The following is a 27,705-nucleotide window of genomic DNA, read 5'->3' as shown; positions in this document are numbered from 1 at the left end:
TACAATCCCTCATACTTAGTACCTTAGATTACTGCAACAGCCTCTATCTATCTTGCCCAAACAACATGATAAAACAACTACAGACTGTTCAAAACACAGCCATCAGACTCATCTACTCACTTAGCAAATTTGACCACATCACTCCCGCCTATGTAGACGCGCACTGGCTTCCGATAAAAGCAAGAACTCAGTTCAAATTCTATTGTCTACTATTTAAAGTAACCCATGGTACTGCCCCCAGCTACCTAAACAACCGCCTACACCGCTACAACTCACCCAGATCAAGGAGGACTCAGAACCTATTCACCTTCCCCCCTCATAATGGTACCCGACGTAAGAAACTTTACGACAGCCTTCTGGCGACACAGGCAGCGAAAATTGACCCCACCATCACCAAACTGATGATCAAAACAACAGACATCAAAGTGTTTCGAAAAGAAATCAAAACAGTTCTATTCAAAAAACACGTCCTTACTTACTAATCTCCTCCCACTTGTACTTGCTTTCTCCCCTGTGAATAACACACCAGTCAATTCCTCGAATCATACCAACCAAAAAATATCCAGACCGCTAAATAAGCATCTACCACATGTATCCAATAAACTTATCCCTTCAATGTTAGGTAATCCTCCTCAGCTACCCGAATATATTGTAATTCTCCACTGTTTCCTGAAAGTACTTGAATCTTTACTATGTAATTCCATCAGATAAATACAGATATCCTCTAATTTGTAACTATCAACTGTATCATGTAATGTACATGAATCTTTGTTCTCGGTAATGTCCAGATATCTTCTAATTTGTAATCTGCTTAGAACCGCAAGGCACAAGCGGAATAGAAATCACTAATGTAATGTAATGTATAATAGCGTGGATCACTGTCTTTCCATGTCTCCTATGTTTATCCATGCCTTCAGCTCCTCCTTCATTTTACCAGAAAGGGAATAGGGACTTGTACACTGCTTTTTTGTGGCTTTGGCATTTCAAGTGGGAGTGGGAGTGTGTGGTGGGAGTATGTGGGAGCTACAACCTCAGCACCCTGAGGTTGTGGGTTTGAATCCCGCATTGCTCCTTGTGATCCTGGAGCAAGTCACTTAATCTCCATTGCCCCAGGTATATTAGATGGAGTGGGAGCCCACCAGGACAGTTAGGTAAAAATGTTTGAGCACCTATATAATTTGTAATCTGCATAGAATTGTAGGATATGCGGAATATAAATTATAAAAACAATGCTGACATTCAAAGTGGGGGGCACTGGAGGATTAAGTGACTTGCACCAGGATTTTATCTCACAGCCTCTGGGTGTAGAGGCAGCAGCTCAACCAATGAGCCACAGGATGTCCAAAGTCCAGTACTTTGAGTGCAATTCTTGCCAACATATCACAAAAAAAAGATATATTGTAGTAGAACTGGAAAATGCACCGAGAAAGGCTATTGAAATGATTAAGGGGATAGAATGACTGCCATATAAGGAAAGGCTAAAGTGGTTAGAGCTTCTTCAACTTGGAGAAGAAACAGCTGAGGGGGTGATATGATAGAGGTCTACAAAATCCTGCTTACTCTTTCAGAAAGTACAAAGACTAAGGGCTCCTTTTACTAAGGTGCGCTAGTGTTTTTAGCGCGCGTTAAAACCGCTATTGCAGCTTAGTAAGAGGAGTCCTGAGGGACATACATTTAATTTACTAAGGAGTATGTTTAAAACAAATCAGAGGAAATATTTTTTCCTCAGTGCAAAATAAAGCTCTAGAGCATGCGGCCCCGCGAAGTATTTTGTGCAGTCCCGGTCGTGGGCGATGCAGTCTTTTCCTCTGCTGCCCCCGGGTGTTTACCATCTTGCCGGCTCCCTCCTCTGTCTTGCTGCAGTGTTTGCGCGTTTGGGCGGCCGCAGAAACATTTTTTTCGGCCAATGCGGCCCAGGGAAGCCAAAAGGTTGGACACCCCTGCTCTAGAGCTTATTGAAGGAGGATGTGGTAAAAACTGTTAGTGTAGCTACTTTTAAAAATGGTTTGGGCAAAATCCTGAAAGAAAAGTTCATAAACCATTATTAAGGCAGACCTTAGGGAAATCAAATAGCTTCTGGGACTCTTTTGGGATCCTATCAGATACTTGTGCCCTGGACTGGCCACTTTTGGCATCGAGATACTGGACTTGATGGACCTTTGGTCTGATCCAGTATGGCAAATTTTATGTTCTTATCGTAGGGTCTTTTTCAGCTTCAGCGTCTTATGCCATCAAATGAAGGGCCCATGGGGGATCTGTAAATGATCCTTTAGTTTAGCAGTCATCCCTCTATTCACTGGAATTAAAGCTATTCATCCTTTCTTTTGCATTCATACAAAAAGAGGAGAGAAATTCATGTCTCTTTCCTTGTGTCCTTTATGTTTTATCATACCAGAAAAGAATGATTTAAGCTGCCTTGAACTAAAATTGAAAAGGCAGTCTATAAATAACATTGTTCATTTTTTTTTCTTTATTGATGGCTAACAGATTTGACACTAGAAAACTCACCAGCTTAGGCTAATTGTAGTGGGGTTAAGGTCTGTGACTATCCCTACTCACTCTCAGGGATTCTCTTGCACTCTCATCCCCGTCCTCAACCCCATTAACAGAGCCACATTATGGTGGGCAGGAGTGCAATCTATGACCCGGGGGAGAGAGGTTCAGGCTAGCAGAGTGCAAGAAACAGCCTTATGATGTAATCTTACGGTTCTCCTAATAGCACAAATTCTGCATCCTTGAGCAATACATATTTAGTTTGGTAAATTTTCATTAATTCTATAATAAATAAATTAATGACAGTGGTGCATACTGTGCTATTTCAGCCAATATAAACTGTGCAGAAATTGGAAGAATTCTAAGATATTATAAACAGAATTCCCTAAAGTAGATATTCCTGACATTTTGATAAACCCAGTCGCATTTTTTTTTATACAAAATAACCCACACTTATCATTGTATGTTCCAAGTTGTGCAACTACCTAGCACTTCTGTGTTAGGTGTAGAAGTCATAATATAATAGGATCAAATATTTACAGACTTTGGGAAATAACAATGCATGGAGACACAAGCAAGGCAATATTGTCCTTATTTCTGGCAATGCTTATATTTTTTGGTCATTTGTTTTGTTTTGATATACTGTATGTTGAGAGATTCTTCCAGCTTTGATACTTCAAGATTCAAATGGCACATTATAAGCACAGTGTCCTTTCCTGTGGAAAAAAAATAAAATTAAGAAAATTTACAACTAATAAGACATAAAGACAAGAAAAGGCTTTATAACAGCAGTGCAATGAAAATTATTATAAATGAATACATCAAGTAATGCTGTAGTTAGAGGCAGGGAGTAACATGAATCATGATATACAGATACGAGGAGCCGCTGAAAAGTTCTTAGCCCAACCAAGAAGAGAATGATGTGGAACCATGAAACTTACAAGTTATTCCAGACTTTTCTTGCCATTTTTCATTTCATTTCATATCATTGAAACGAAAGATGTCAAGAAAAGTGTGGAATAACTTGTACATTTTATGGCTCCCCATCATTCTCTTCTTGGTTGGGCTGAGAACTTTTCAGTGGCTCCTCGTATTGTGATTTCATAATGTCTCATTCCACCAATGCCTAAGAGCCAACCTCACCGGTGATATCACAATGGTTTGGTTTCCCTATACTAGTGTCCATTTGCTAGATGCATTTGCCTCATTGAAGCAAAAAGTATCGAGAAAAGTGTGGAATAACTTGTTAAGTTTCATGGCTCCACATCATTCTCGTCTTGGTTGGAATAAGACTTTTTCAGTGACACCTCATAATTTATAGAGATGAGTTTATGACCATGTATTCAATGATCTGATTTATTCATATAGACTGCTTGAAAATCTACCTAAACATAACTTATCCATAAATCTGTCAGCAGCAATCACCTCACTGACTTCTAATCAACTAATTTAGCATGATCTCCTTTTCAAAATCCATACTGGCTCTTCCCCATTAAATCATGTTTGTCCATATGACCAGTAATTTTGTTTTTAACAATAACTTCTACCATTTTACCTAGAAACAATGTCAGGCCATTGGTCTTGATGACCCTGTGAAGCATTTTGAAAATCAGCATTACACTGGCTACCTTCTAGTCAACTGGGGATAGAGAAAGTATCTGCATATAATATATGTAAACTGCTTTGGTTGGTATATCAAAGTCATGACCCTGACCCTTTGATCCTCAGGCACTAAACTAAATTTAAATAATAAGTTACAGATTACCAGTCTGCAATTTTCTATTGAAGTTCCCTTAGTACTTTAGGATGAATACCATCAGGTCCTGGTGATTTTTTAGCATTTCATTTATTAGTTTTGTCTAAACTCTTTCAAATTCATATGGATATATTTCAATTCCTCTGAATTATCACCTACAAAGAATTGTTCTAGCATGAGTGTTTACCAGAATCCTACACTGTAAAAAATGAAACAAAGAATTAATTTAGCTTTTCTGCTGTGATCGTGCTCTCCTTAAGTAACCTTTGAACTATGGGCCTTCTAATGGCCCAGCTGACTCCATCTCAGGTTTCTGCTTCATAATATACTTAAAGCATCTTATTATTCACAGTTTCTTTGGCTTTCTGTACTAATTGTCCTTATTTCGCTGCTGGAGAATTGGCTAGAGAATCAGCCAACGGCGATCGAGTCAGTATCTATAGTGCATCTAGCCCTTTGTTTTTATATGGCTATAAAGGTGAATGCAAGAAACTATTGTAGACTGGACAGATATGAGAATACAGCTTGAGATTTGGTTTTATCTAAATAAAGCTAACTTGGCAACAACTATTCATTCCCATGAGTAGATAATTTGTAATTTATGGAATTAGGGATTGCAATCTTCCATTTTGGTGTGGCCTGCAGTGGACATAAGGTCTAAATTTAAGGCCCTCTCCCTGGTTCTTTTAAATGTATGCACAGAGGAGCACATGGTTGAACTATGACCCATCTAGACCCTTCTGGCTGACTTAGCAGAGATTTTTAAGTTTATCATAATTGACAATGATACATTTGACATCTATTAGAAGTAAGATGGTGATATTGTGGCCCAAATATATAGAATTGTATTTATATGGATTTAGATCATATTTTTCAATAGTATCTCGAGGTAATTTACATTCAGGTACACTAGGTATTTTCCTGTCCCTGGAAGGCTTATAGAATAAGTTTATACCTGAGTAGGGTTGCCATATGGCTCCAGAAAAAGTTGGATGGATTGAGACATCTGGGTTTTATCTCCATTGCTTTCAAAGGAAGGAAAAGCCAGATATTAACCTGTAACCTGTTCTGAGCTCTTTAGGGGAAATGGGATAGAAAATTAATTAATTAATTTTTTAAAAGCCTCAATCTGTCATCCTTACTTCCATTACTGTCAATGGAATTAAAAACCAAATATCTCAATCCGTCCTCCTTTTTCTGGAGCCATATGGTAACCCTATACCTGAGGTAATGGAGGGTTAAGTGGCTTGTGTAAGATCACAAGGGATTGCAACAGCATTTGAAAGTGATTTCCCTGGTTATCAGCCAATGTTCAAACCATAGGCTACTCCTCCACTACACCTTCCATAGAGTTGAGGGCTCTGGCAAGCATTAGCAGTAAAAATTTGAAAGATACAGATCATACTCCACCTACCCTGGCTTAAGAGTGAGGCTCACTACTGTCATGGTTTGCACAAAACTAATTAAATCGATTAACAGATGTAGTGTGAAAACATTAATGTTGCAATACCAGTACCTGTCTCTGCTGCAAGGGCCACTTATATACTGAAATATTACTCAAAGCAGCCTCATAGACTCAACAGCCTTAGCTGTCTAAACGAACTACACTTCTCCCTCCGTATTCGCTGTGATAGGGGATTAACAGAACCGCAAATACAGAAAACCCGCAAATAACTTTTTCAGATGTTATTCGCTGTTTTCTATTAAAAACCATCGTGATTATGGTGAAACCGCATTTCACCCTCAACCACAACTACAAGAACTCACGTATAATTCAACTCTTCACCTTTCCCTCCCTAAAACTATGCCACTCAAAAAAATTCCTCGACAAAACCTACACCTTCCAAGCCGCCAAAATAAACCCTTGGCTAGCCCAAATGGCCCTCAAGGCCTACAACTACCTCGACTTTAGAAAACTGCTCAAAACTCACCTATTTCGAAACCAAGACCCTTAATGCCCCTTTAATAGCCCCCCCCCCGTCTGATCTTCTCCCCTCCCCCTCCTCTCCCCCCTACTTCTCTCCTTGCTGTTCGTAACCCTATGATCATTTTGATATGTAACCTCTTGTAACTACTCCCTCCTTACTGTTTGCAACGCTATGTTCAATTTGATAAGACCCAAATCTTGAAAGACCTTCTAGACGAGCTCGACCCTGGATTCCTGTGCATCACAGAATCTTGGATCGCCAAAGACGACCTGTTCACACAAAATGAACTCCTCCCCCATGGCTATCAAGGCCTATTCTCCCCCAGACCCAACCGAAAAGGAGGTGGTCTGGCACTCCTCTACAAATCTTTCTTCGACGTCCAGCTCCTTGAGACGGGCACCCATGCTTCTCTAGAATACTTGCTTGCCTCAGTCACTGACGAACTCCGCACCCACCCATTGGGCATCCTAATACTATACCGACCACCCACCCCTTGGACCAAATCTTCCAATCTTGTCTATGAGACCATAACAATTGCCTTCCTTAAATTCCAAAGATTCCTGATTGTTGGTGATATCAATCTCCACCTCGACGACACAAATAACAATGACACATCTGAATTCAACAACTTCCTTACCTCTCTAGGTTTTCCCTCACCCACCCCATCCCCAACCCACGAAAAAGGGCATACCCTAGACTTCACCACCTTCATGGATCTTACTGCCTTCAAAACCTCAACCGACGACACTCGCTGGGAACAAGTCCCCTGGTCAGATCACTTCTTAGGGACTACCTGTCTCCCTGTCTTCATGTCACATCTTGACTCCCCACCCCACTCCTCTCATTCCATAACCTTCCGCAAAAAAACCTCGAGCAACCTATTCTGGTCCAAACTCCTCAACAAACTCTCCTCCAACCCTAGACCTACAGATCCCGAATCACATTGGCACAACTGGACCGCCCTCTCCGAGTCCACCTACCACTCCCTTGCTCCATTAACCACCAAAACCATCTCCCACCCCCGAAAGGCCCGCTGGTACCTACCTCTTCACAGAGAGTTGAAACAGAAATGTCGCGCTTTGGAGCGCAAATGGAAAAAATCTAAATCCCCCTCTGATAGACAGACCTGGAGGGCTAATATTAAATTTTACAATTCAACATTAAAAAAAGCCAGGAAAAACTTCTTCGGAGACAAGATCTCTAGATCCAACAACCAGATCAGTGCGTTGTTCAATATCTGGCGCTCCCTAACTACAAAAAAAGACCCACCTTCGCTTCCACCATCTCTATCAGCCGATGCCCTTGCAAAATTCTTTAATGAAAAGGTTACCACTCTAAGATGCTCCTTCCCTCCCACAGTCTCCTACAATTCCCTGACCTCTATTGATCTCAACCCTACCTTACCTGTATCCACCCCCATTCCTGCCGACAGATCCTGGACCACCTTCGAGCTTGTCTCTGAACCGCAAGTCTCCAAACTCTGCCTCAAACTAAAAACTTGCAAGTGCATTTTGGATCCTTTCCCCTCCTATCTATTCGAGAATATCCCTACACAGGCCATCGCTTCCCTCACCGACCTTATAAACTCTGCCCTAACATCGGGCCTTTTCTCCCCCGACATGGGACACATTTCATTGTCCCCTCTACTGAAAAAGGCCGACCTTGATCCCACCATTCCATCTAACTACCGTCCTATAGCAAATATCCCTCTCCTAACCAAGCTATTAGAATCCATCATATCCACCCAACTCTCATCCTACCTAGAACGTTTCTCTATCCTCCTACCCCACCAATTCGGCTTCAGACCCAACTTCAGCACCGAATCCCTCCTGGCCTCACTAATCTCTAAGGTACAACAACTCCATTCTCGCAACAAATTCGCTGTCCTTCTTCAATTCGACCTCTCCGCAGCCTTCGACGTCGTTCACCACGACATCCTAATCTTCCAACTCTCTGAAATAGGCATAAGCTCCACAGTCCTTGACTGGTTCTCGAAATTCCTACGCTTCCGCTCCTACACCGTTAACACAAACGGTTCCTCATCCCCCGCCTGGAAGCCGAAATGTGGAGTCCCGCAAGGCTCACCCCTCTCCCCTATCCTTTTCAACATCTACATGTCCTCTCTGAAACTCCTTCATCTATCCCCCCTAGAAACTCTCTACTCCTATGCTGACGACATCCTCATCCTCCTCGAAACCGACGCGAACCTCTCGAACCTCGCCGAGAACATCTCCACATGTATTACGAACCTCCAATCCTGGGCCCAATCTGTACAAATGAAACTGAATGAGTCCAAAACCAAACTACTTTGGCTCGGCCCAATTTCAGATCATTTACCCACCTCCATCCCTCTACCTTCCGGCCCCACTCTTCAGCTTGAGTTTTCAAGCAAAGTCCTAGGCATCATCTTAGACTCCTCTCTCTCCTTCAACGATCACCTCAACTCCCTGGTAAAAAAATGCTTCTTCAGCCTCCATATGTTGAGGAAAGTAAGATCTTGCTTTCATCATTCTCATTTCGCCATCCTCGTTCAATCCACCATCCTCTCTAGACTAGACTACTGCAACTCCATCTATATAAGCCTAACTAAGAAAAACCTCCTTAGACTTCAGCTAATTCAGAACGCCGCGGCCAAGCTTATTTTCACAAAAGGCAAGTTTTATCACGTTTCCCCACTCCTCTCCAAGCTCCACTGGCTCCCAGTACACTCCAGAGTCCTCTATAAATGTGCCTGCTTAGCCTTCAAGATTCTACATGGCGCACTTCCTCCCGTTATCCCACTCTTCTGGAATTCCTCAAACCCGCTCTCTTCTAGACCCTCCCAAAAACTGAAACTATCTTTCCCATCTATAAAAGGTATATCCCGCGCAGGAAAACTTGGAACATCCCTCCCCTTTAGAACCACGGAACTCTGGAACAACCTCTCATCCCCGCTCAGAAATTCTAGCTCCTTCCAGTCCTTCCGTAAACGCTTGAAAACTTGGCTCTTCTCAAAAATCTAATCACCTCCCGTTCTCTAGTACCCTGCCCCTCTCTATCTTCTCAGTCCCTCTCCTATACCCTTTCTTTGTAGTTCCTTTCCTCTCAACCTCTGTAAACCGTGCCGAGCTCTGCGCATGCGGAGATGGTGCGGTATACAAACCTAAGGTTTAGTTTAGTTTAGTTTAGATATGTTACCACTTGTAACCACTTGTTCAATTTGATATGTAACCACTTGTAATCTTTGTCTAACTAATGTGAACCACCAAGAACTCTTCGGGGTATGGCGGTATACAAAAATAAAGTTATTATTATTATTATTATTATAATATGGTGGGAGATTTGGCCAATTCCTGAAGGAGAGGCAAAACATGGTGAAGAAAGTGCTGGGAAGCAGTGATTTTCTCTGTAAATGCATAGAATCAGTGATTTCTCTATGCAAGCTGACATAATTGGGGGGGAGGAACCAGCAAGCTAAAAACTGTGAATAATTGAAACCACAAATGCTAAAACCGTGAATACGGAGGGAGAAGTGTATGCTATACTAGAGCACAGAATCATATCATTGGTTGAATATCCCCCCACCCCTCCAAAAAAATAAAGAGCACTTTGAAAAATATGTCACCAGGGTACTCCAACAGCAGAGCAGGACTGGTAGAGGAAGGAGGTCTCAAAAATAGAAGAAAAAGAGGGGGGGGGGGAATGCAAAACAAAACTGCATGTAGCTGAGGACAGTCCAGGTCACAGACATTTATACAGAATCCAACACATGTGGTGGACTTTTATCACACTGGAAATTCTTTTTCAAGTGCAGCAGCACCTCCTCTGGCTTCTTTCATCACAGGAGACAAACACAAACAGAGAGCAAACCTCGCATCTCTCAACAGGCTCAGCAGCCATATTCAGCCAATGAAATGATTCTGTGCTCTAGTATAGCCTAGTTTGTTTAGACAGCTAAGGCTGCCATTTATGCTTGTTGAGTCTATGAGGCTGCTTTGAGTAAATTTTCACTGTATAGGTGGCCCCTGCACATTATATCTGTTAATTGATTTTGTAGAAAGTGTGTGAACCCCTTTTTTTTTTTCCACATTATTTCTAAATGCACAAAACTAACCCAGTTGAAGACTGTGCTCCTTTGAGGAAGAAGTAGGTTATGTGCAGCTCAGGAAGAAGGTGGAATCATGTTTTTTTCATTTAGATATACAGTGGAGAAAGGTCATTTTTGAGGGAGGGAAATATTTTTTTCAGTAGGGTTGGAAAGAATAGTGCTGGCAGGTTTTAATGTAATATCTGTAGTTTTAAGTTGTTTATATATACAGATATGTACATTTGTTTTGATTTGTTATGGATTTTATTTTGAAATTGGTAGCAATAGCTGGAATAAAAAATTAATAATTGAACTACAAGGATTGAAACGAGAGGAAAGGAAAGGGGAGGGCCTAGGTAGCTAAGGCCTGGGATGATCATGTTACTCCTCTTCTGAAAGAAGCCCACTGGCTACCCATTACTCACCGTATCACTTATAAAACCTTAATGCTGGTCTTCAAAATCAAACTTTTGTCTCTCATCTTTTCTTGATAAACCCATCATCCCTCTTTGCCCTTCTCGGACCCTCAGATCAGCTGATCAGAATTTATTGACCATCCCTTCCATCAAAGAATTCTACTACACTAGAAAAACTAACTTTTCCGTTGTTGCTCCAACTTTATGGAACGCCATGCCACCTCAACTCCGCCTTGAAAATTCTCTCGACAAATTCAAGATTAAACTAAAAACATTCTTATTTCAAGACACATACCATAGCCTTTAAATACTTCCTCTTCAACAGCTAGCAAAATTTAACATCAACCGCTTTTAAGAAGCGACCCCCTCTCCTGATGTCATATCCCCTGTCCCTTTTTTAAAAATTTTGTTTTTAATGATGTAATTATCGACTCCCCCTTCCCCTTTTTACCCTCAAGTTCATGTCTGTATATGTAACTTGTCTTTTTAATGTTCACTCTTTCCCCCACCTATAATAATTATTTTAACCTTTCATTTTTTTAGTATTGTAAACCGGCTAGATGCATGTTGATGGTCGGTATATTAAAATGAATGAAACTTGGTAAGTGATGGGGAATAAGATGGTAGGGCTCAGAACTTCCTTCAAGACTGCTATTACCCCATGGCCTCTGCAGTGCATCCTGTCCAGCTATACCTGCAGATTCTGGTGGTGCACTCTAAATCCTGGACACAGTAAGCCCCCAGGGGTTTGCTGCCAACCATCCTCCAGAATGGTGTCATCCTGATGAAACGGTGGTGTGACGGAAGTCCTTCCTCTACGATCCTGGGTCTCAACACAGACGCTCCTCTCTCAGATTTGGTCCTAGACAACAGCCTGCCTGTGGAAATGGGGCTCGAGCATATCTGTAGGAAGAGAAAAGAAAGAAATGAAGATCATTAAAGCAAAATAAGAAACTAGTGGTCCATACAAACAGGGAGATGGATTTTCAATAAATGATGCCCAAACTTAGGCTTCAGATATGGCCCCAAGCTCAGGGGAGCAGAGGAGATGAGGTTTGGGGGGGGGGGGGGCAGGGCTGCACATCCTCTTTTTAACTTATACTTTTCTCTCAGCACCCCAGCAAAACACACACTTCTCTACTGCTGGTGTTTACCTGACCACGCTGAACAAAAAGCACTGAACTTTTCTCTGGGCACCCCAGGATGATGTCACTGGAGAGTGGAGTCAACGAGATGAAAACTGCAAATAATCAAAGTCACAAGTGCTGAACCCATGAATATGGAGGGAGACCTGTACAAATATGGTAACCCTAATGCTGTGACTGGGCATTCTGGACGGGCCATTTGGCCATTATCTTCTCTCAAGTTTCTGTCGCACCTAACTAAGGAGTTTAACCAAAAATCTATCTGTCACCCGCTTTAGTCAAATTTTATTGACCTGGTTTCCTTTCCTTGGGAGAATTTCCGCTGACAAACCCCTTGGTAAAACGACTACAGAGATATGGTGACAGCAGGAGATTCTCACAGAGGTGTGCTGCATCACAGTCATCAGAAATGGCGAGATTCATAGCTCGGAAGCTAGCTCTATCTAGGAAGTGACATCAGCGGAAGAGCTGATGCTTGTGTGAGTGGCAGGTTGGGGTTGCTGCTTGCAATGCGAACATTAAAGAGGTATGGGGGGAGGGGCACAGGCATGAGGCAGGAGGAAGCAGGGAAGGAGTGGACGAGGGTGGGATGGGAGGTGGAGAAGAGGGCAGGGAGGGGTGCCAGTTCCCTGGGCACCTCTCACCTTCACAACGCCTGGCACTGGTTCAACTTTCTAACTACTGGAGTTGCCATTGAAGACCACTCCAGCCTCGATCCTGTTCTGTTTCTTGCCATTTATGGAACCCAGATAGTGGAAGTTTGCTCAACATTGGCCTTACTTCCCAACCACTGAAGCAGCCATCAAAGTTCACTCCCTGAGTCCTACCTTTACCCATGGACAACCACAGCACTAACCAGACAGTGTCACGGCAGTCAGAGCTAATAATTAGCAGCACTGGATACTGGCAGCCAGCCTGCTCAGCATTTTATTTATTTAATTTTTCTGTAGTGTTCTCCCAGAGGAGCTCAGAACGGTTTACATGAATTTATTCAGGTACTCAAGCATTTTCCCCTGTCTGTCCTGGTGGGCTCACAATCTATCTAATGTACCTGGGGCAATGGGGGGATTAAGTGACTTGCCCAGGGTCACAAAGAGCAGCATGGGTTTGAACCCACAACCTCAGGGTGCTGAGGCTGTAGCTTTAACCACTGAGCCACACTCTCTGGTTTAAGCAGGCAGCAGCCTCCCCTACCGCTTAAACCACACACAACATTGACCTCTATATAAAATAGCAAAAACCTTAAAAAAAATCAGAAGATAGAAGCATTTCATTCTCTTTCCTTCATACAGTTATTATTACTTTGGTTTTCAAAAACACAATAATATTTCCAGCACTTTGGGCACCTTTAACTAAGGTGCGCTAACGTTTTTAGCGCCCGCAGAAAATCACCACGCGCTACGCTTCTAGAACTAACGCCAGCTCAATGCTGGCGTTAAGGTCTAGTGCGCGTGGCAATGTAGCGTGCATTATTCTGCGCGTTAAAGCCCTAGCGTACCTTAGTAAAAGGAGCCCTTAATCTTTTTCAAAAGTTGTAGGTAACAGTCTTATCAGTATATTACATTTAAGGCTTTATATTTTAACTGATAAGCACCAATACAATGCCCTAATGCAAAAATAAACTAACATAAAATATGTGAAGGGAAGTTCTATACTATGGGCTCCTTTTACAAAGGTGCGTTAGGGCCTTAACGCGCGGAACAGCGCGCGCGCTAGCCGCTACCGCCTCCTCTTGAGCAGGCGGTAGTTTTTCAGGTAGCGCGCGTTAATCCGGTGCGTGCGCTAAAAAACGCTAGCACACCTTTGTAAAAGGAGCCCTATGTGACCCTCTTTGGGGAACGGTGACTAAAGTCGCCAGAAACAAAACCATGAAGTTTTAATGAATTCGGTTAGAGCAAACAATTTGTAATATAACAGTCCAAACCCTACCCTTTTATGTGAAAAACTAAAAACAAACAAAAAAAAAGTTGCAGGAATTCAAACACGTAACTTTTACAAACCGCTTATGGACACGTGACATGAAAAATCCAGCCACGCCCGATCCCCCAGCCTTGAAGCAACTTGAACAGGCGAAACGCTGGCCATTGTCAGCAGTGGGACTTTGGCAACTGGATTTAAATCATGATTATAATTACATGCATTTGCACAGGTAAGTATTGAATTTTCAAACAAAATGTTTTCAAAATTATTACACATTGAAAAATTTAAGCTTGACTGTTCATTATGAGAAATTAAGAAATTGTTAGAAGGGGTTTTATGCTTATGAGGAGGCACTTTTTGAGCTTCTGAGAGCAAGAGTTCTGAGCTGTGCCCTGAAGCTTTTTGTCACCGCCCCCTGCTGTAATGAATCTGACTTACACCTTTAGAGTTTTGTAGTGCAATATATTGTCTTGGGTGGGAATGAATTGGATTGATTTGCTTTAATCACCTTTTCCCAGAGACAGCCGCATTTAGGAGCCTGTATTTAGGCCCCCCTTGTCTGTGTAAATGTTTAGAATACTGGAAATTGTGGGTGTATGTGTACATTTAAAACATTTGCAAATTTTACAGAATGCGGATATTTGGCTACTAGATAATTTACATATTAGGGATCATGTAACTCCTTTATATTTAAAATATCATTAAGATTCTGATGCTAGCTCATAAAGCTTTTTTTTTTTTTTTACTACAACCTCCATATCCTTCAACCTTAGTGTTATTTTATGCTCCCCATCAATTATTAAGATCATTGGATGACAATTGAGTAGTTTCACCCCATATTTCTAAGGCTCGTCATTAACTCAGAATGGAGCATTTTTTAAATTTGGTTCCAGTTTTATGGAACAGTTTATCACTGGAGCAGAGGAAAGAAGAATCCATAACAAATTTTAACAGATATCTAATATCTAAAGGCCCATTATTTTTGACTAGCTTTCCTTTGTTCAGCAAACTGAAATCCGTTGTCATAATTTGCATTGTAAAGTAGTTATATTGATTATGTAAGTATATATATATATATATATATATATTTATTTATTTATTTATATATATAATTATTATTTTTTTCTTTCTTTCTTTCTCTTTTTGTCTTTTCTATTTTTAATGGAGTTCTTTTCATTATTTATGCTTATATTGTGATCTCATTTGTAGCCTAAGCAATATATTAAGAGTTTTAATAAACATACCTGCAAAAGTACCATTGGGGGAGCCTGAACACTATCCTGCAAATGCCTGCTTAATTTGAAAGGGGTACACCCATATGGGTGGGGGCTCCCACTTACATGCACAACTCACATGCCCTGCTGTATTTTGTCACCCATATCTTTGTCAGCTCTATGGCTGGTGTAACTGCGGACACCTAAACATTAGGTGTGCCGATACCAGGTTACACTACTGTGTTTCCCCAAAGATAAGACAGTGTCTTATATTAATTTTAGGTTAAAAAAAAACCACACACTAGGACTTAATTTTGGGTATGTCTTATTTTTTTCATGTACAACAATCATTTCTCCCTTCCTCTCCTCTACCCCAATTCTTCCTCTTTCCTCCCCCCCCCATGTGCAGCATCATTCCTCTCCTCTTACCCATCCCCTTGTGCAGCAGAACCCCACTGTGAGTCTGACAAACCTCTGCTCCAAGGCCTCCTAAAGCAACAATGGTGTGGGTTGCTGAATCGATGATTCTGATTTTTTCAGCAAATCAGGCAGCACTAGTCTCAGGGATGGAGTCAGAGAGTATTGGGGACATTCGGGGGGAGGGTGGGGGGGCACTTCAGGGGTCGATCTTAACTAGGGCTTATTTTTAGGATAGGGCTTATATTAGGAGCATCTTTAAAAATCATGCTAGGGCTTATTTTTGGGATAGGTATTATTTTCGGGGAAACAGGATAGTATTCTATTATGGCACCTGAGTGGTCAGATATATTTTAATATGTTTTAAGTTTAATATGTTTTAAGTTTTTCATGTTTATGTTTCTTTGGGCTTTATATACTGCCATTGCTGACGATACAGATCAAAGCGATGCATGATACAAAATGAACTCAGAGAAAGGATCTCCATAAATAAGGTAGCAAGGTAAAGAGTTGCCTAGTGGTAGAGCGACTGCCTCTGCACTCAGAGGTTGTGAGTTCAAATCTCAGCACGGCTCCTTGTGACTCTGGGCAAGTCACTTAATCCTCCATTGCCCCAGGTACAAAATAAGTACCTGTCTAGATGTAAACTGCTTTGAGTATAAAGCCACAAAAAAGGCAGTTTGTAAGTTCCATTCCCTTCCCCTCATTCATAACGAGGAATAGTTAAAGAGAGTAGACAAGTACATCAGAAGAACTGGTATACACTGTCTGTGACACACAGGACCACCATCCTCAAAGGGAGATGCTAAATCTTAATGTGAAAAAAATGAGTTTTTAATAGCTCCTGCCCTGTGCCCTCAAGGCATTTAAATGGAGGTACCCAGTTGTAGAATTGCCCCTTTATTAGATAAACGCCCCCCAAAAGACCACTTGCTCTAGTAGTCTTTTGCCCATCCACTGGCATGTCTCATATTCTCCACTCAGTTATAGGCCTTTTCTGTGCTGACCACACCTAAGTGACACAAATTTACATTCTTAATTCCACTGGAAAAAGTCATCAGGAAATCCTTATTGCAGCTCATTGGAGCAGGGGGAAATAGTACCTGTTATGCAAAAATACTGATAAACACTCTTTTTTATACTCTCAAAGGCCTCCCTCAAATTGTCTAGAAAACACATATTTACATGTTTCTACATCCAATATCAAAGTGGGGTTATGACAACAAAAATTCCTGCAATGCGCAATAGGATTCGCATATTGCCAGCGCTCTAGGAATGTGGGTGCCGTATTGAACAAGAAGAAAGAGGGATTCCCATTTCTCAATAATAAAGCAACCCATCTGTATTGTGATTCTGTTTCTACCTTTCTATAGCAAGGTTTTTATTTAGGCATGGGGATTGCTACTGAAATTTCTATATTTTTTTTAGTGCGTATGTGAATAATCCTCTTTCCCAGAAAACAATTCTGACACAGACATTTTGAATGTTTGTGAACTGTCAAGGCAAACTCTGATTTTGAAAACAATTGAGATGCAATACTGTCAGGGTCTGTATTGAGCACTTTAATATATGCACCCCAAGATTTGTTCATTCTTTCAAATTATTTAAACCCATGTTCGCACAGTACATTGCGGGAGCTGGGGTGTAACTTGCACACTTTTCTGATGACAAACAGTCCTGCAGCACTTTGATTATACTGGATATGGTGGGATGGATAAGTAGAAAAGGATATAAGCGATTTCAAACCCATTCTTTGTGAGGAATTAAATAAAAATCAAGAAAAGGTTAATAGCCTGATTACAATAGAAGATAAAATTGTTCGTATTGCTGCTTTCAGTAACTCTATCCAGTTGGAAGCATTCCAATGATCTTTTCTCACTCATCAGAAAGTCTTGGTGACTGGAAGGAGCAGGTTAGGTGCAACTAAAGGAAGAACCTGCATCTTACCTGGGAGGTGCAGAAGAGAAGGAAGAAGCAAAAAGCCAGAGTTATTTTGAAGCCTACTCTTTGCCCAGCATAGAAGTTTAGGCAAGCCATGCCTTCTTTTCATATGCAGCTATCTGCAGGTAGTGAGAGTTTGTAAGCTGCTGTCCAGCATGCATTACACTGAACCCAAATTTATAGTGCCTGCCTCCTTCCAGCCCACGCCAGCTCCCTCCTGCGTCACAGGTCACAGATTCTGCTCAAATATTTGAGAAAAGCATTATCCTGTTTAACTATTACCTCACCCCCACTGTCTTCTATCAGACTTTCCACCTCTGCCTTGAAATCCTAGACATCCAAGGTCAGTTCTTTAGCCCCAGTAAACAGGTTCCTGCCAATAACTGGGTAAATTCAATGAACCTTTATACAGTGAACTTATCCTACCTGGATTTTATGTCAGCAAATCAAGGGTGAATCTTTTTTTATATTCTGTGCCTGCAACATAAAAAATGAAATGCATAAGAACATAAGAATAGCCATACTGGGTCAAACTAATGGTCCATCTAGTCCAGTATCCTGCTTTCAAAGGGGCCAATCCAGGACACGAATACCTGGCAAAAAGCCAAATAGCAGCAAAGTTCCATGCTACCAATCGCCGGACAAGCAATGGCTTCCCCTATGTCTGTCGCAATAGCGGACTATGGACTTTTCCTCCAGGAACTTGTTCAAACCTTTTTTTAAAATCTAGCTACTTTAACACGTTCCAGAGCTTAACTATTCTCTGAGTGAAAATTTATTTCCTCTTATTGGTTTTAAAAGTATTTTCCTGTAACTTCATCGAGTACCCCCCTAGTCTTTGTAATTTTTGATGGAGTAAAAAAACCGATTCATTTGTACCCATTCTACACCACTCAGGATTTTGTAGATTATTCACGGCATCCTTCCTTCCCTAATCCCACTTTCTTTCAACTCCTTGTGCCCTGACTCCACCAGGACCGCCCATAAATTAAAACTATCCTTCCCCTCCCTACATGGTATTCTCCACGTAGGTAAACTGGGAAAATCACTTCTTTTCAAAATCACAGGTCTCTGGAATGACCTTACTATCCCGCTGCGGAACCTGAGCTCCCTCCATTTATTCTGCAAGCAACTAAAAACCTGGCTCTTCTCTAACATGCAATTTCTTTTCCCTTACTTTTCCACTCGATTTATAAACTTATGTAAACCTTTTCCTACCCTTTCTCATTTTTAAGTTCTTGTAAACCGTGCCGAGCTCTACTTCCGTGGAAATGATGCGGTATATAAACTTAAGGTTTAGTTTAGTTTAGTTTAATCATATCTCCCTTAGACCATCTTTTTTTCAAGCTGAAGAGCCTTAACCTCTTTAGTCTTTCCTCAAACAAAAGAAGTTCCATCTTCTTTATCATCTTGGTGAAGAATAGTAATTTTTTTAGGGAGGTAAAGATTTTTTCCAATGGGGTTGGAAAGAATAGTGCTGGCAAGTTTTAATGTAATATCTTTCAACCTATTATAATTTCGCTATCTTTTTTGAGATACGGTGACCAAAATTGAATGCAATACTCATTGTGAGGCTGCACCATGGAACAATACAGAAACATTTTGATCACTAAATTGAAAATAAAATGATTTATGGATTAAGAACTGGTTGAAATATAGAAAAAAGAATAGGGTTAAATGGACACTACAGTGTTCCCCCATGAATTTGCGGTTCACGAATCGCGGACTCGCGAATTTGTGGTCTGCTCCATCCGCCTCTTCCTGTAGTAAAGTCGGGCTACACCAATCAGGAGCTGTTTGTCAAAGCAGCTCCTGACTGGTATAGCCCGACTTTACTACAGGAAGAGGTGGTTGGAGCAGACTACGAGTGATTTTCTTCACCCGTTGGCGCTTCAGCTGTCCTCTCCTGCCTCCCACGGAACCCCCGCGAATTTCGGGGGAGTACTGTATTCTTAATGGAGAAGAGTAAATAGTGGGGTTCTCAAGCGTCTGTGCTGGGACTGCTGCTATTAAACATATTATCAGTGATCTAAAGATAGGAATAACTAGTGAGATAATTAAATTTGCTGATAACACAAAATTGTTCTAAGTTGTTAAATTGCAAGAGGATCTTGTGAGACTTGGAAATTGGGCATCAAAATGGCAGATGGCAATTAAAGTGAACAAGTGCAAAGTGATGCATATGAGAAAGAGGAACCTGAAATATAGCTTCATGATGCAAGGTTTCCTGTTAGGAGTTACCATCCAGGAAAAGGATCTAAGTGTGATTGTTGAGGATATATTGAAGCCCTCAGCTCATTGTTTGGTGGTGGCTAAGAAAGCATATAGAATGTTAGGAATTACAAGGGGCTGCTGAAGTTCTCAGCCCATCCAAGAAGAGAATGATGTGGAGTCATGAAACTTACAAGTTATTCCATACTTTTCTTACCACTTTTCATTTCCATGATATGAAAAAAAACTATAAATGTCAAGAAATGTGTTGAATAAAATGTAGGTTTCATGGCTCCACATCATTCTCTTCTTGGTTGGGCTGAGAACTTTTCAGTGGCTCCTTTTATCAGGAAAGGAATGGAAAACAAAGATGAAAATGTTATTTTGCCTTTGAATCACTCTGTGGTGCGGCCATACTTCAAATACTGTGTGCAGTTCTGTTTGCCGCATCGCTAAAAAGATATAGCAAAATTTGAAAAGGAACAGAGAAGGGTGACGAAAATGATAAAAGGGATGGGACAACTTCCCTATGCTAGGGCTCTTCAGCCTGGAGAGGTCTATAAGTTACTAGGTGGAGTGGAACGAGTAAATGTGAATTGCTTGTTACTCTTTCCAAAAAATACTACTACATAGTAGATTTAAAACAAACCAGAGAAAATATTTCTTCACTCAATTTCTAATTAAACTCTTTAATTCATTGATGGAAAATGTAGTGAAAGTGATTAGCATAGCAGGGTTTTAAACAAAGGTTTGGAAAATTTCCTAAAAGAGAAGTCCATAAGTCATTAAGATGGATGTGGGGAAATCCACTGCTTATTTTAAGCAGCATAAATATATTTTACTCTTTGGGATTTTGCCAGATACTTGTGTTCCAGGTTGGCCACTGTTCAGTCTGTCTCAGTATGGCAGCTCTTATGTTCTTATGTAAGCTCTGTCCAGGACCTGGATTGGCCACCGTGAGAATGGGCTACTGGGCTTGATGGACTATTGGTTTGACCCAGTGAGGCTATTCTTATGTTCTCTGTCAGACCAGGGAACTTGCCTGGCCCTAGTGATGAAAAACACAATATTGAAGCATCACCCCCTACGGACAGCAGTGCAGTTGAAGAACTCCTGTTTAGCTTACAGGGAACGGTGGTGCTCACACATGCTTGCACATTCACAGAGAGGCTGAGACGTTTGAAAGACTTTCATGTGTCACCTTTTCTTTCTCCACTTGTTAAAAATTGGAGCTTAGCCACAAGTCCTTAGAGATTGTAACTGTTTTTTAATAATATACAGTACATATAGCAACCATTAGGAAAGCTGTTTGACTTAGTCATTAGTTTTCATAGGGACAGTTACAGCAAAGAAAATTAAATGCCCAACAGAATGATTAAGAATCATGGATAGGAGTATAACAGGCATGGTGTGGTATACATGTACAGTACAGTACTCCCCCGAAATTCACGGGGGTTCCATTCAAGGAACCCCCGCAAATTTTTAAAAAAACCCACAAATACGTTTTTTCGCCTGTCAAAAGGCAGGAGAGGGCAGCTGGGGCGCTGGCGGGTGCAGAAAATCACTTGCAGTATGCCCTGACCGCCTCTTCCTGTTACTAAAGTCAGGCTACACCAATCAGGAGCTGCTCTGACATGCTAGATAGCATGTCAAAGCAGTTCCTAATTGGTGTAACCATGACTTTAGTATAAGGAAGTGGTGATCGGAGCATACCGTGAATTACTGAGTCCACGATTTGCAAACTTGCGGGGGTTTACTGTATACCTCATGGAATTATTTTGAATCTACTACTACTACTACTACTATTTATCATTTCTATAGCGCTGTACATTTAACAAATCTCTCCTTAAGTGCATGTATCTGTCTCATTTGAGGTTTTTAAAAAAAATATATTTGTGCTTCTGTCTTGTGTGTCCATATGTTTTATTCTATGTGTATTTGTGCTAGCTTTGTGTGTGTCTGTGGAGGATAGAGAAGAGGGGAAAGGTAGCTTGAAAGGAGCAATTCCCTAACTGCTAGGCTTCAGTGCCGAAGATTTTATGTTGCAGGCTATTTTGTGTGTGGGGGGTGGGGGGAGAGGGGATTTATTTATCTGGAACTCTCAATCTGATCTGGCCCTTTTCCAAACTTCATGTGTCTTTTCAACAGTTTTTCACTCACACCAAATTTGATTCTATCTGTTAAATTGTCAGAGTTATTTTGCCCCCAGACAGACTGAAGTCCTCGGCTCCTTATTTCTTTCAACAATTCCATGGGGGTTAGAAAGAACAAAGAAAGTAGTCCAGGGATGAGCCAGGGAACTACAGCTAGATATAGATATCAGCTAGATATCAGTTTTGGGCAAAATGGTAGAAGTTCCTCTAAAAATTAATTATTGACATAGTAAATAGACATAGCATACTGGGAATGAGTCAGCATGGGTTTCAGAAAATCTTTGCCTTACCAAATGATTACATTTTTGAAGGTGGATAAAGGTCATCCAGTTACTGTAAAGCACAGTTACTTACCGTAACAGGTGTTATCCAGGGCCAGCAGGCAGCTATTCTCACATATGGGTGACGTCATCGATGGAGCCCGAATGCGGATGCCTCGCAAGCAGACTTGCTTGAAGAAACTCGAAGTTTCGAGTCGCATGCACCGCGCTTGCGTGAGTGCCTTCCCGCCCAGCACAGGGCGCATCTCCTCAGTTCAGATAGCTAGCAGCGAAGCCAACCAGGGGAGGGTTGTAAGAATAGCTGCCTGCTGTCCCTGGATAACACCTGTTATGGTAAGTAATGGTGCTTTATCCCAGGACAAGCAGGCATTCTCACATATGGGTGACCTCCAAGCTAACCAGAATGGGACGGTGGGAGTGTTGGCAATTTAGGAGAATAAATTTTGTAATACTGTTTGGCCAAACTGTCCATCCCGTCTGGAGAAAGTATCCAGACAATAGTGAGAAGTGAAGGTATGAACCGAGGACCAAGTAGCAGCCTTGCAAATTTCCTCAATAGGAGTAGATCTGAGGAAAGCTACCGAAGCTGCCATAGCTCTGACTTTATGGGCTGTGACTTTACTGTGAAGGGGTAATCCAGCCTGGGCATAGCAGAAAGAGATACAAGCCGCCATCCAATTGGAGATGGTACACTTAGAAATAGGATGTCCCAACTTATTTGGATTGAAGGAAACAAAAAGTTGAGGAGCAGTTCTGTGTGGTTTGGTGCGTTCCAAGTAGAAGGCCAAAGCACGAAGTATGAAGTATGAAGAGTATGAAGAGCTGATTCTCCAGGATGAGAATGAGGCTTTGGAAAAAACACTGGAAGAATGATAGATTGGTTGAGATGAAATTCTGAGACCACTTTAGGTAGGAATTTCGGATGAGTACGAAGAACCACTTTGTCATGTTGGAACACCGTGAATGGTGGGTCAGTAACTAAAGCTTGCAGCTCACTGACTCGTCGAGCAGAAGTGAGGGCAATGAGAAACACCACTTTCCAAGTGAGATACTTCAGATGAGCCTTATCAATTGGTTCAAATGGAGGCTGCATGAGTTGAGTAAGGACAACAATGAGGTCCCAAACCACAGGAGGCGGTTTGAGAGGAGGGTTGACATTGAAAAGTCCTTTCATGAATCTGGAAACCACCGGATGAGCAGAGAGGGGTTTCCCTTCAATAGGCTGATGGAAAGCCGCAATTGCACTGAGATGGACTCGTATAGATGTAGATTTGAAGCCAGAATTGGATAGTGCAAAAGATAGTCCAAAACAGAAGATAAGGAGGAATGCTGAGGCTCCTTATGATGAGAAAAACACCATGTAGAAAATCTAGTCCATTTTTAGTGATAGCATTGTCTAGTTGTAAGCTTTCTAGAAGCTTGTAAAACGTCTCTTACAGATTGAGAAAACTGAAGAGGGTGTTATGTTGAGAGGTACCAAGCTGTCTGGTGTAGAGACTGCAGGTTGGGATGAAGCAGAGATCCTTGACTCTATGTAAGCAGAGAAGGAAAAACTGGTAGAAGGTATAGCTCCCTGGTGCTGAGTTGAAGTAGAAGGGAGTACCAAGGTTGTCTTGGCCACCGAGGAGCGATTAGAATCATGGTGGCATGACCACACAATCAAAGTTTTTCAACTGAAATAAGCTTTGCAGCAGTATTTCGAAGTAATTGAAATTTAGAATACTGTTTGACTGAATGAGAAGCATAAAGATTTTTCAACTTGACCAGTGTCTTGAGAATGAGAGGGAATGGAGGGAATGCATAGAGGAAGAGATTCGTCCATTCCAGAAGAAAAGCATCTGCCTTGAGGCGGTGAGGAGAATATATCTTGGAGCAGAACTAAGGCAGTTTGAAGTTGTGGGGGAGCCACAAAGAGGTCTATCTGAGGGGTTCCCCATTGTGAAAAAATGTGATGAAGAGGCGAGGAATGGAGAGTCCATTCGTGAGGTTGCAGAAGATGATTCAAGTTGTCCGCCAAGCAATTTTTCGCCCCTTGAATGTAGACAGCTTTGAGGAAGGTGATGTGGCGTATTGTCCAGTCCCAAACCTTCAGAGCTTCTTGACAAAGGGAGGCAAATCCCATCCCTCCTTGTTTGTTGACATAATACATGGCAACTTGTTGTCCGTCCGGATGAGAACTACCTGGTCGTGAAGAAGATGTTGAAAAGCGTTGAGAGCCTTGAAAATTGCTCTGAGTTCCAACAGATTTATGTGACATTGATGATCCGTACTGGTCCAGTGGCCTTGAGTACGGAGACCATCGAGATGAGCGCCCCAAGCGTAGGTCAAAGAGTCTGTCGTGAGGACCTTTTGATGAGGGGGCGTTTGAAAAAGTAAGCCTCTGGAAAGATTGGAAGAGAGCATCCACCAACGTAGAGATTTCTTGAAGGAAGGAGTGACTGAAATGTGTCGGGAAGGAGGGTCGCAAACTTGCGTCCTTTTAGATGCCAGGGTCCACTGAGGAATTCTGAGGTGAAGTCTGGCAAAAGGAGTCACGTGTACTGTGGAAGCCATGTGACCCAGAAGTACCATCATGTGTCTCGCTGAGATGGAAGAGTGGAAAGACACTGTGTGACAGAGTTGTAGAAGAGCCTGCAGACGTTGTTATGGAAGGAATGCTCTGAGTTGGACAGTGTCCAGAACAGCTCCAATGAATTGTAGATTCTGTGAGGGCTGAAGTTGAGATTTGGGAAAGTTGATTTCGAATTCCAAACTTTGTAGGAACCAGGTAGTCCGTTGGGTTGCTACAATAACCCCTTGAGATGTGAAATCTTTGATGAGCCAGTCGTCTAGGTAGGAAAATACCTGAAGACCATGGTTTCGTAGAGCTGCCGCTACCGCTACCAGGCACTAGGTGAACACTCTGGGAGACGAGGCCAGGCAGAAGGGTAATACTCTGTATTGATAATGCAGATTCCCCACCCGAAATCTGAGGTATTGACAGGAGGCCGGATGAATGGGATATGAATGTAGATCCAGAGAGCATAACCAGTCGTTCTGCTCGAGAAGGGGATAAAGAGATGCCAGGGACAACATTCAAAACTTTTCTTTGACTAAAAATTTGTTGAGAGCCCTGAGATCCAGAATGGGCCGCAGATCGCCCGTCTTCTTCGGAATAAGGAAGTAAAGGGAGTAAAAACCCCTGTTCTGCTGTTCCAAGGGAACTGGTTCGATGGCATGGAGATGAAGCAGAGCTTGAGCTTCCTGAAGAAGAAGGGCAGTCTGGGATGGATTGGAAGGATACTCTCTTGGAGGAAGCTCTGGTGGAACCTGAGTGAAATGAAGAGAGTATCTTTCCCTGATGATGGTAAGCACCCAGAGGCCGGATGTAATTATTGTCCATCGGTTGTAAAAATGATGGAGACGACTTCCTATAGGGGGAAAAGGAGACAGAGACAGAACGGTGGAGGTTATGCTCTGTTGTAAACAGTCAAAAAGGCTGAGAAGCTTAGGTGCAGAAGAAGGTTGGGGTTTCTGTTGCTTTTGAGGTTGTTGTTTTTTCAGAGGAGGGCGAGTATAAGGAGCCTGCTTTGGAGCAAAACGCCTTTGATAGATAAGAGCAGGGAGTACAGGCTTGGCAGGAGCTGGTTTTGGTTTAGGTCTGACTATAGAAGCAAATGATTTTTCATGGTCAGATAATTTCTTGGTGGCTACCTCGATGGATTCATCAAAGAGGTCGTTGCCCTCACAAGGAATGTTAGCTAAGCAGTCTTGAAGGTTAGAGTCTATGTCAATGATACGAAGCCAGGCAAGACGACACATAGCTACAGAGCAAGCAGCCGCTCGGGCAGACAACTCGAACGCATCATAAGATGATTGGAGGAGATGCAGACGTAATTGAGAGAAAGAAGCAATGACTTCCTGAAACTCAAAATGCATTTAGTTATCCAAATAAGCCAAAAACTTTGGTAGAAGAGAAAGAAGAAATTCAAAGTACGTGATGAAATAAAAATTATAATTGAGGACTTTAGAGGACATCATAGCATTCTTGTAGATGCGACGTCCGAATTTGTCCATATTTTCCCTTCCCTTCCAGGAGGAACTGTGGCATAAACCTTGGAAGGATGGGACCTCTTCAAGGAGGATTCAACAAGCAGAGATTGATGAGATAACTTTGAGTTGTCAAACCCTTTGCGATGCACAGTTTTATACCTAGAGTCCAATTTTCCTGGAACAAACAGTATGGAAAAAGATGTTTCCATGCATCGACCAAAAGTCTGATTCAAAAGCTTATGAAGTGGAAGCTTAAGACACTCTGCCGGAGGTTGAGGAAGATGCATGACTTCTAGATACTCCTTAGAATACTTGGAGCCAGTATCCAATTGAATATCCAAGTCTACAGCCATCTGTCGCAGGAAAGACGAGAAAGATAGCTGATCTGCCAATGCTTTGCCTCGAGAAGGACTCGAGGACGTCGAGGCAGCCTGTGTCGAAGAAGAAGCTTCGGCAGGGAAAAAGGCATCAAACAACCTGGTGACTTGGACGAGGCAATCAAGACTGGAACATCCTCGAGGTCCGGCATTGGAGACCTCGAACGAGGAGTCGGTGGTCTGGTCGAGGTTGGAGTAGATTGAGGCTTCGAGGAAGATGGTCTGTCATTAGAAGAAGAACGATGCCTGGAAGGATGCCTCGATGAAGACCATGAATGTCAGTGAGAACTGTGTCTGGAACCAGATCTCGAGGATCGAGGAGATTTTGCCTCGGAGACGTAGGCAGCCGATGCCGATGTATGAATAGGACTAGAGGCTGTAGATCGAAGCTCCAGAGGCTTGGTGGAGGAACCTCGATGCACTCTCAAAGACTCTGCTCCTTGTTTAGAGTGTGAGGATTCTCATCGAGGCACTCGCAAAGAATCTACTCCTTGCTTTTCGTGCTTGGATGGCAGACCAGACACTCGCAGAGACTCTGCTCCCTTCAAAGAGTGTGTAAGTTCAGACTGGGGCAAAAGAAGTGGCTCGACCTCGCGGGAATCTGCTGAATGCCCAGGCTGGATAAGAGGAAGCAGTTTGGGTCCCATATTAATAAGGAACTGAATAAACTGCTTCTCTAACATGGTCTGGAAAGAAGCCGGCAAGGACCACCTGCTTTGGCTGGAGGTTCCTTCAAGGTAGTGTGAGTATGTTTCGATTTAGGAGTCTTGACACTTTAATCACCACCAGCGGAACTGACTGCTGAGCTATCTGACCTAAGGAAACAGAGGAAGATACAGCAGATGACGTCGAAGCAAGAGCCGCTGCAAACGAGGAAGGTCTGATGAGGCTCGAGGTGGAAGCAGTAGGCGCAGAAGGAGCCTCGATGGAAGTCGAGGCTGAAGACGCCTTCAAAGTCGAGGGATCAGTAGGAGACTCCATCTCGAAAAGCTTGTCCACCAGAATGCAATGACACTTGAAAGCACGAGGCTGAAGTGTTTGGCAAGGCAGGCACGACCTAGGATGATGTTTCGGCCCAAAGCACTTGAGGCAGTGTCCGTGAGGGTCCGTAAGAGAGATCGCGTGCTGACACTTGCTACACCTCTTGAAGCATGTAGCAGGCCAGGACATAGACGGAAAAATAGTCACCGCAAAGTCAAAGCCCTCAGACTGCAGCCGAGTGGCCTGTCCTGGAAAACGAACGGAAGAAGAAATTTTTTTTTTTAAACTGAGAACTAAGGAGACGTGCCCTGTGCTGGGAGGGAAGGCACTCGCGCATGCGCGGTGTGGGCGACTCGAAACTTCGAGTTTCTTCA

At 42.3% G+C, this 27,705-nt stretch overlaps 1 protein-coding gene across 1 annotated transcript; it reads right to left on the bottom strand.

Moving 5' to 3' along the window:
• Positions 1-2,360: 2,360 nt before the first annotated feature.
• On the bottom strand, positions 2,361-17,441 carry LEAP2 (liver enriched antimicrobial peptide 2). The gene is made up of 3 exons (XM_033944348.1): positions 17,303-17,441; positions 11,354-11,562; positions 2,361-3,209 (listed from the first exon to the last, which is right to left on the bottom strand). Exons 1-3 carry the CDS (start codon positions 17,390-17,392, stop codon positions 3,170-3,172), a joined length of 339 nt encoding a protein of 112 aa, XP_033800239.1. The 5' UTR covers positions 17,393-17,441; the 3' UTR covers positions 2,361-3,169.
• Between the last annotated feature and the right edge of the window lie 10,264 nt (positions 17,442-27,705).

The sequence above is a fragment of the Geotrypetes seraphini genome, chromosome 5, assembly GCF_902459505.1.
Source record: "Geotrypetes seraphini chromosome 5, aGeoSer1.1, whole genome shotgun sequence".
Taxonomy (NCBI): Eukaryota; Metazoa; Chordata; class Amphibia; order Gymnophiona; family Dermophiidae; genus Geotrypetes; species Geotrypetes seraphini.
This window is presented reverse-complemented; position numbering and strand designations above follow the sequence as displayed.

What these genes read in the sequence shown, in the direction of transcription:
- LEAP2 (XM_033944348.1), bottom strand. Translation starts at nt 17,392, where the DNA reads ATGGCTTGCCTAAACTTCTATGCTGGGCAAAGAGTAGGCTTCAAAATA. An exon ending in TTCTCTTCTGCACCTCCCAG is followed by an intron (nt 11,563 to 17,302) that starts GTAAGATGCAGG and finishes CTCTTCCTACAG; the next exon opens with ATATGCTCGAGCCCCATTTC. An exon ending in TGCACCACCAGAATCTGCAG is followed by an intron (nt 3,210 to 11,353) that starts GTATAGCTGGAC and finishes TTTTTTCCACAG; the next exon opens with GAAAGGACACTGTGCTTATA.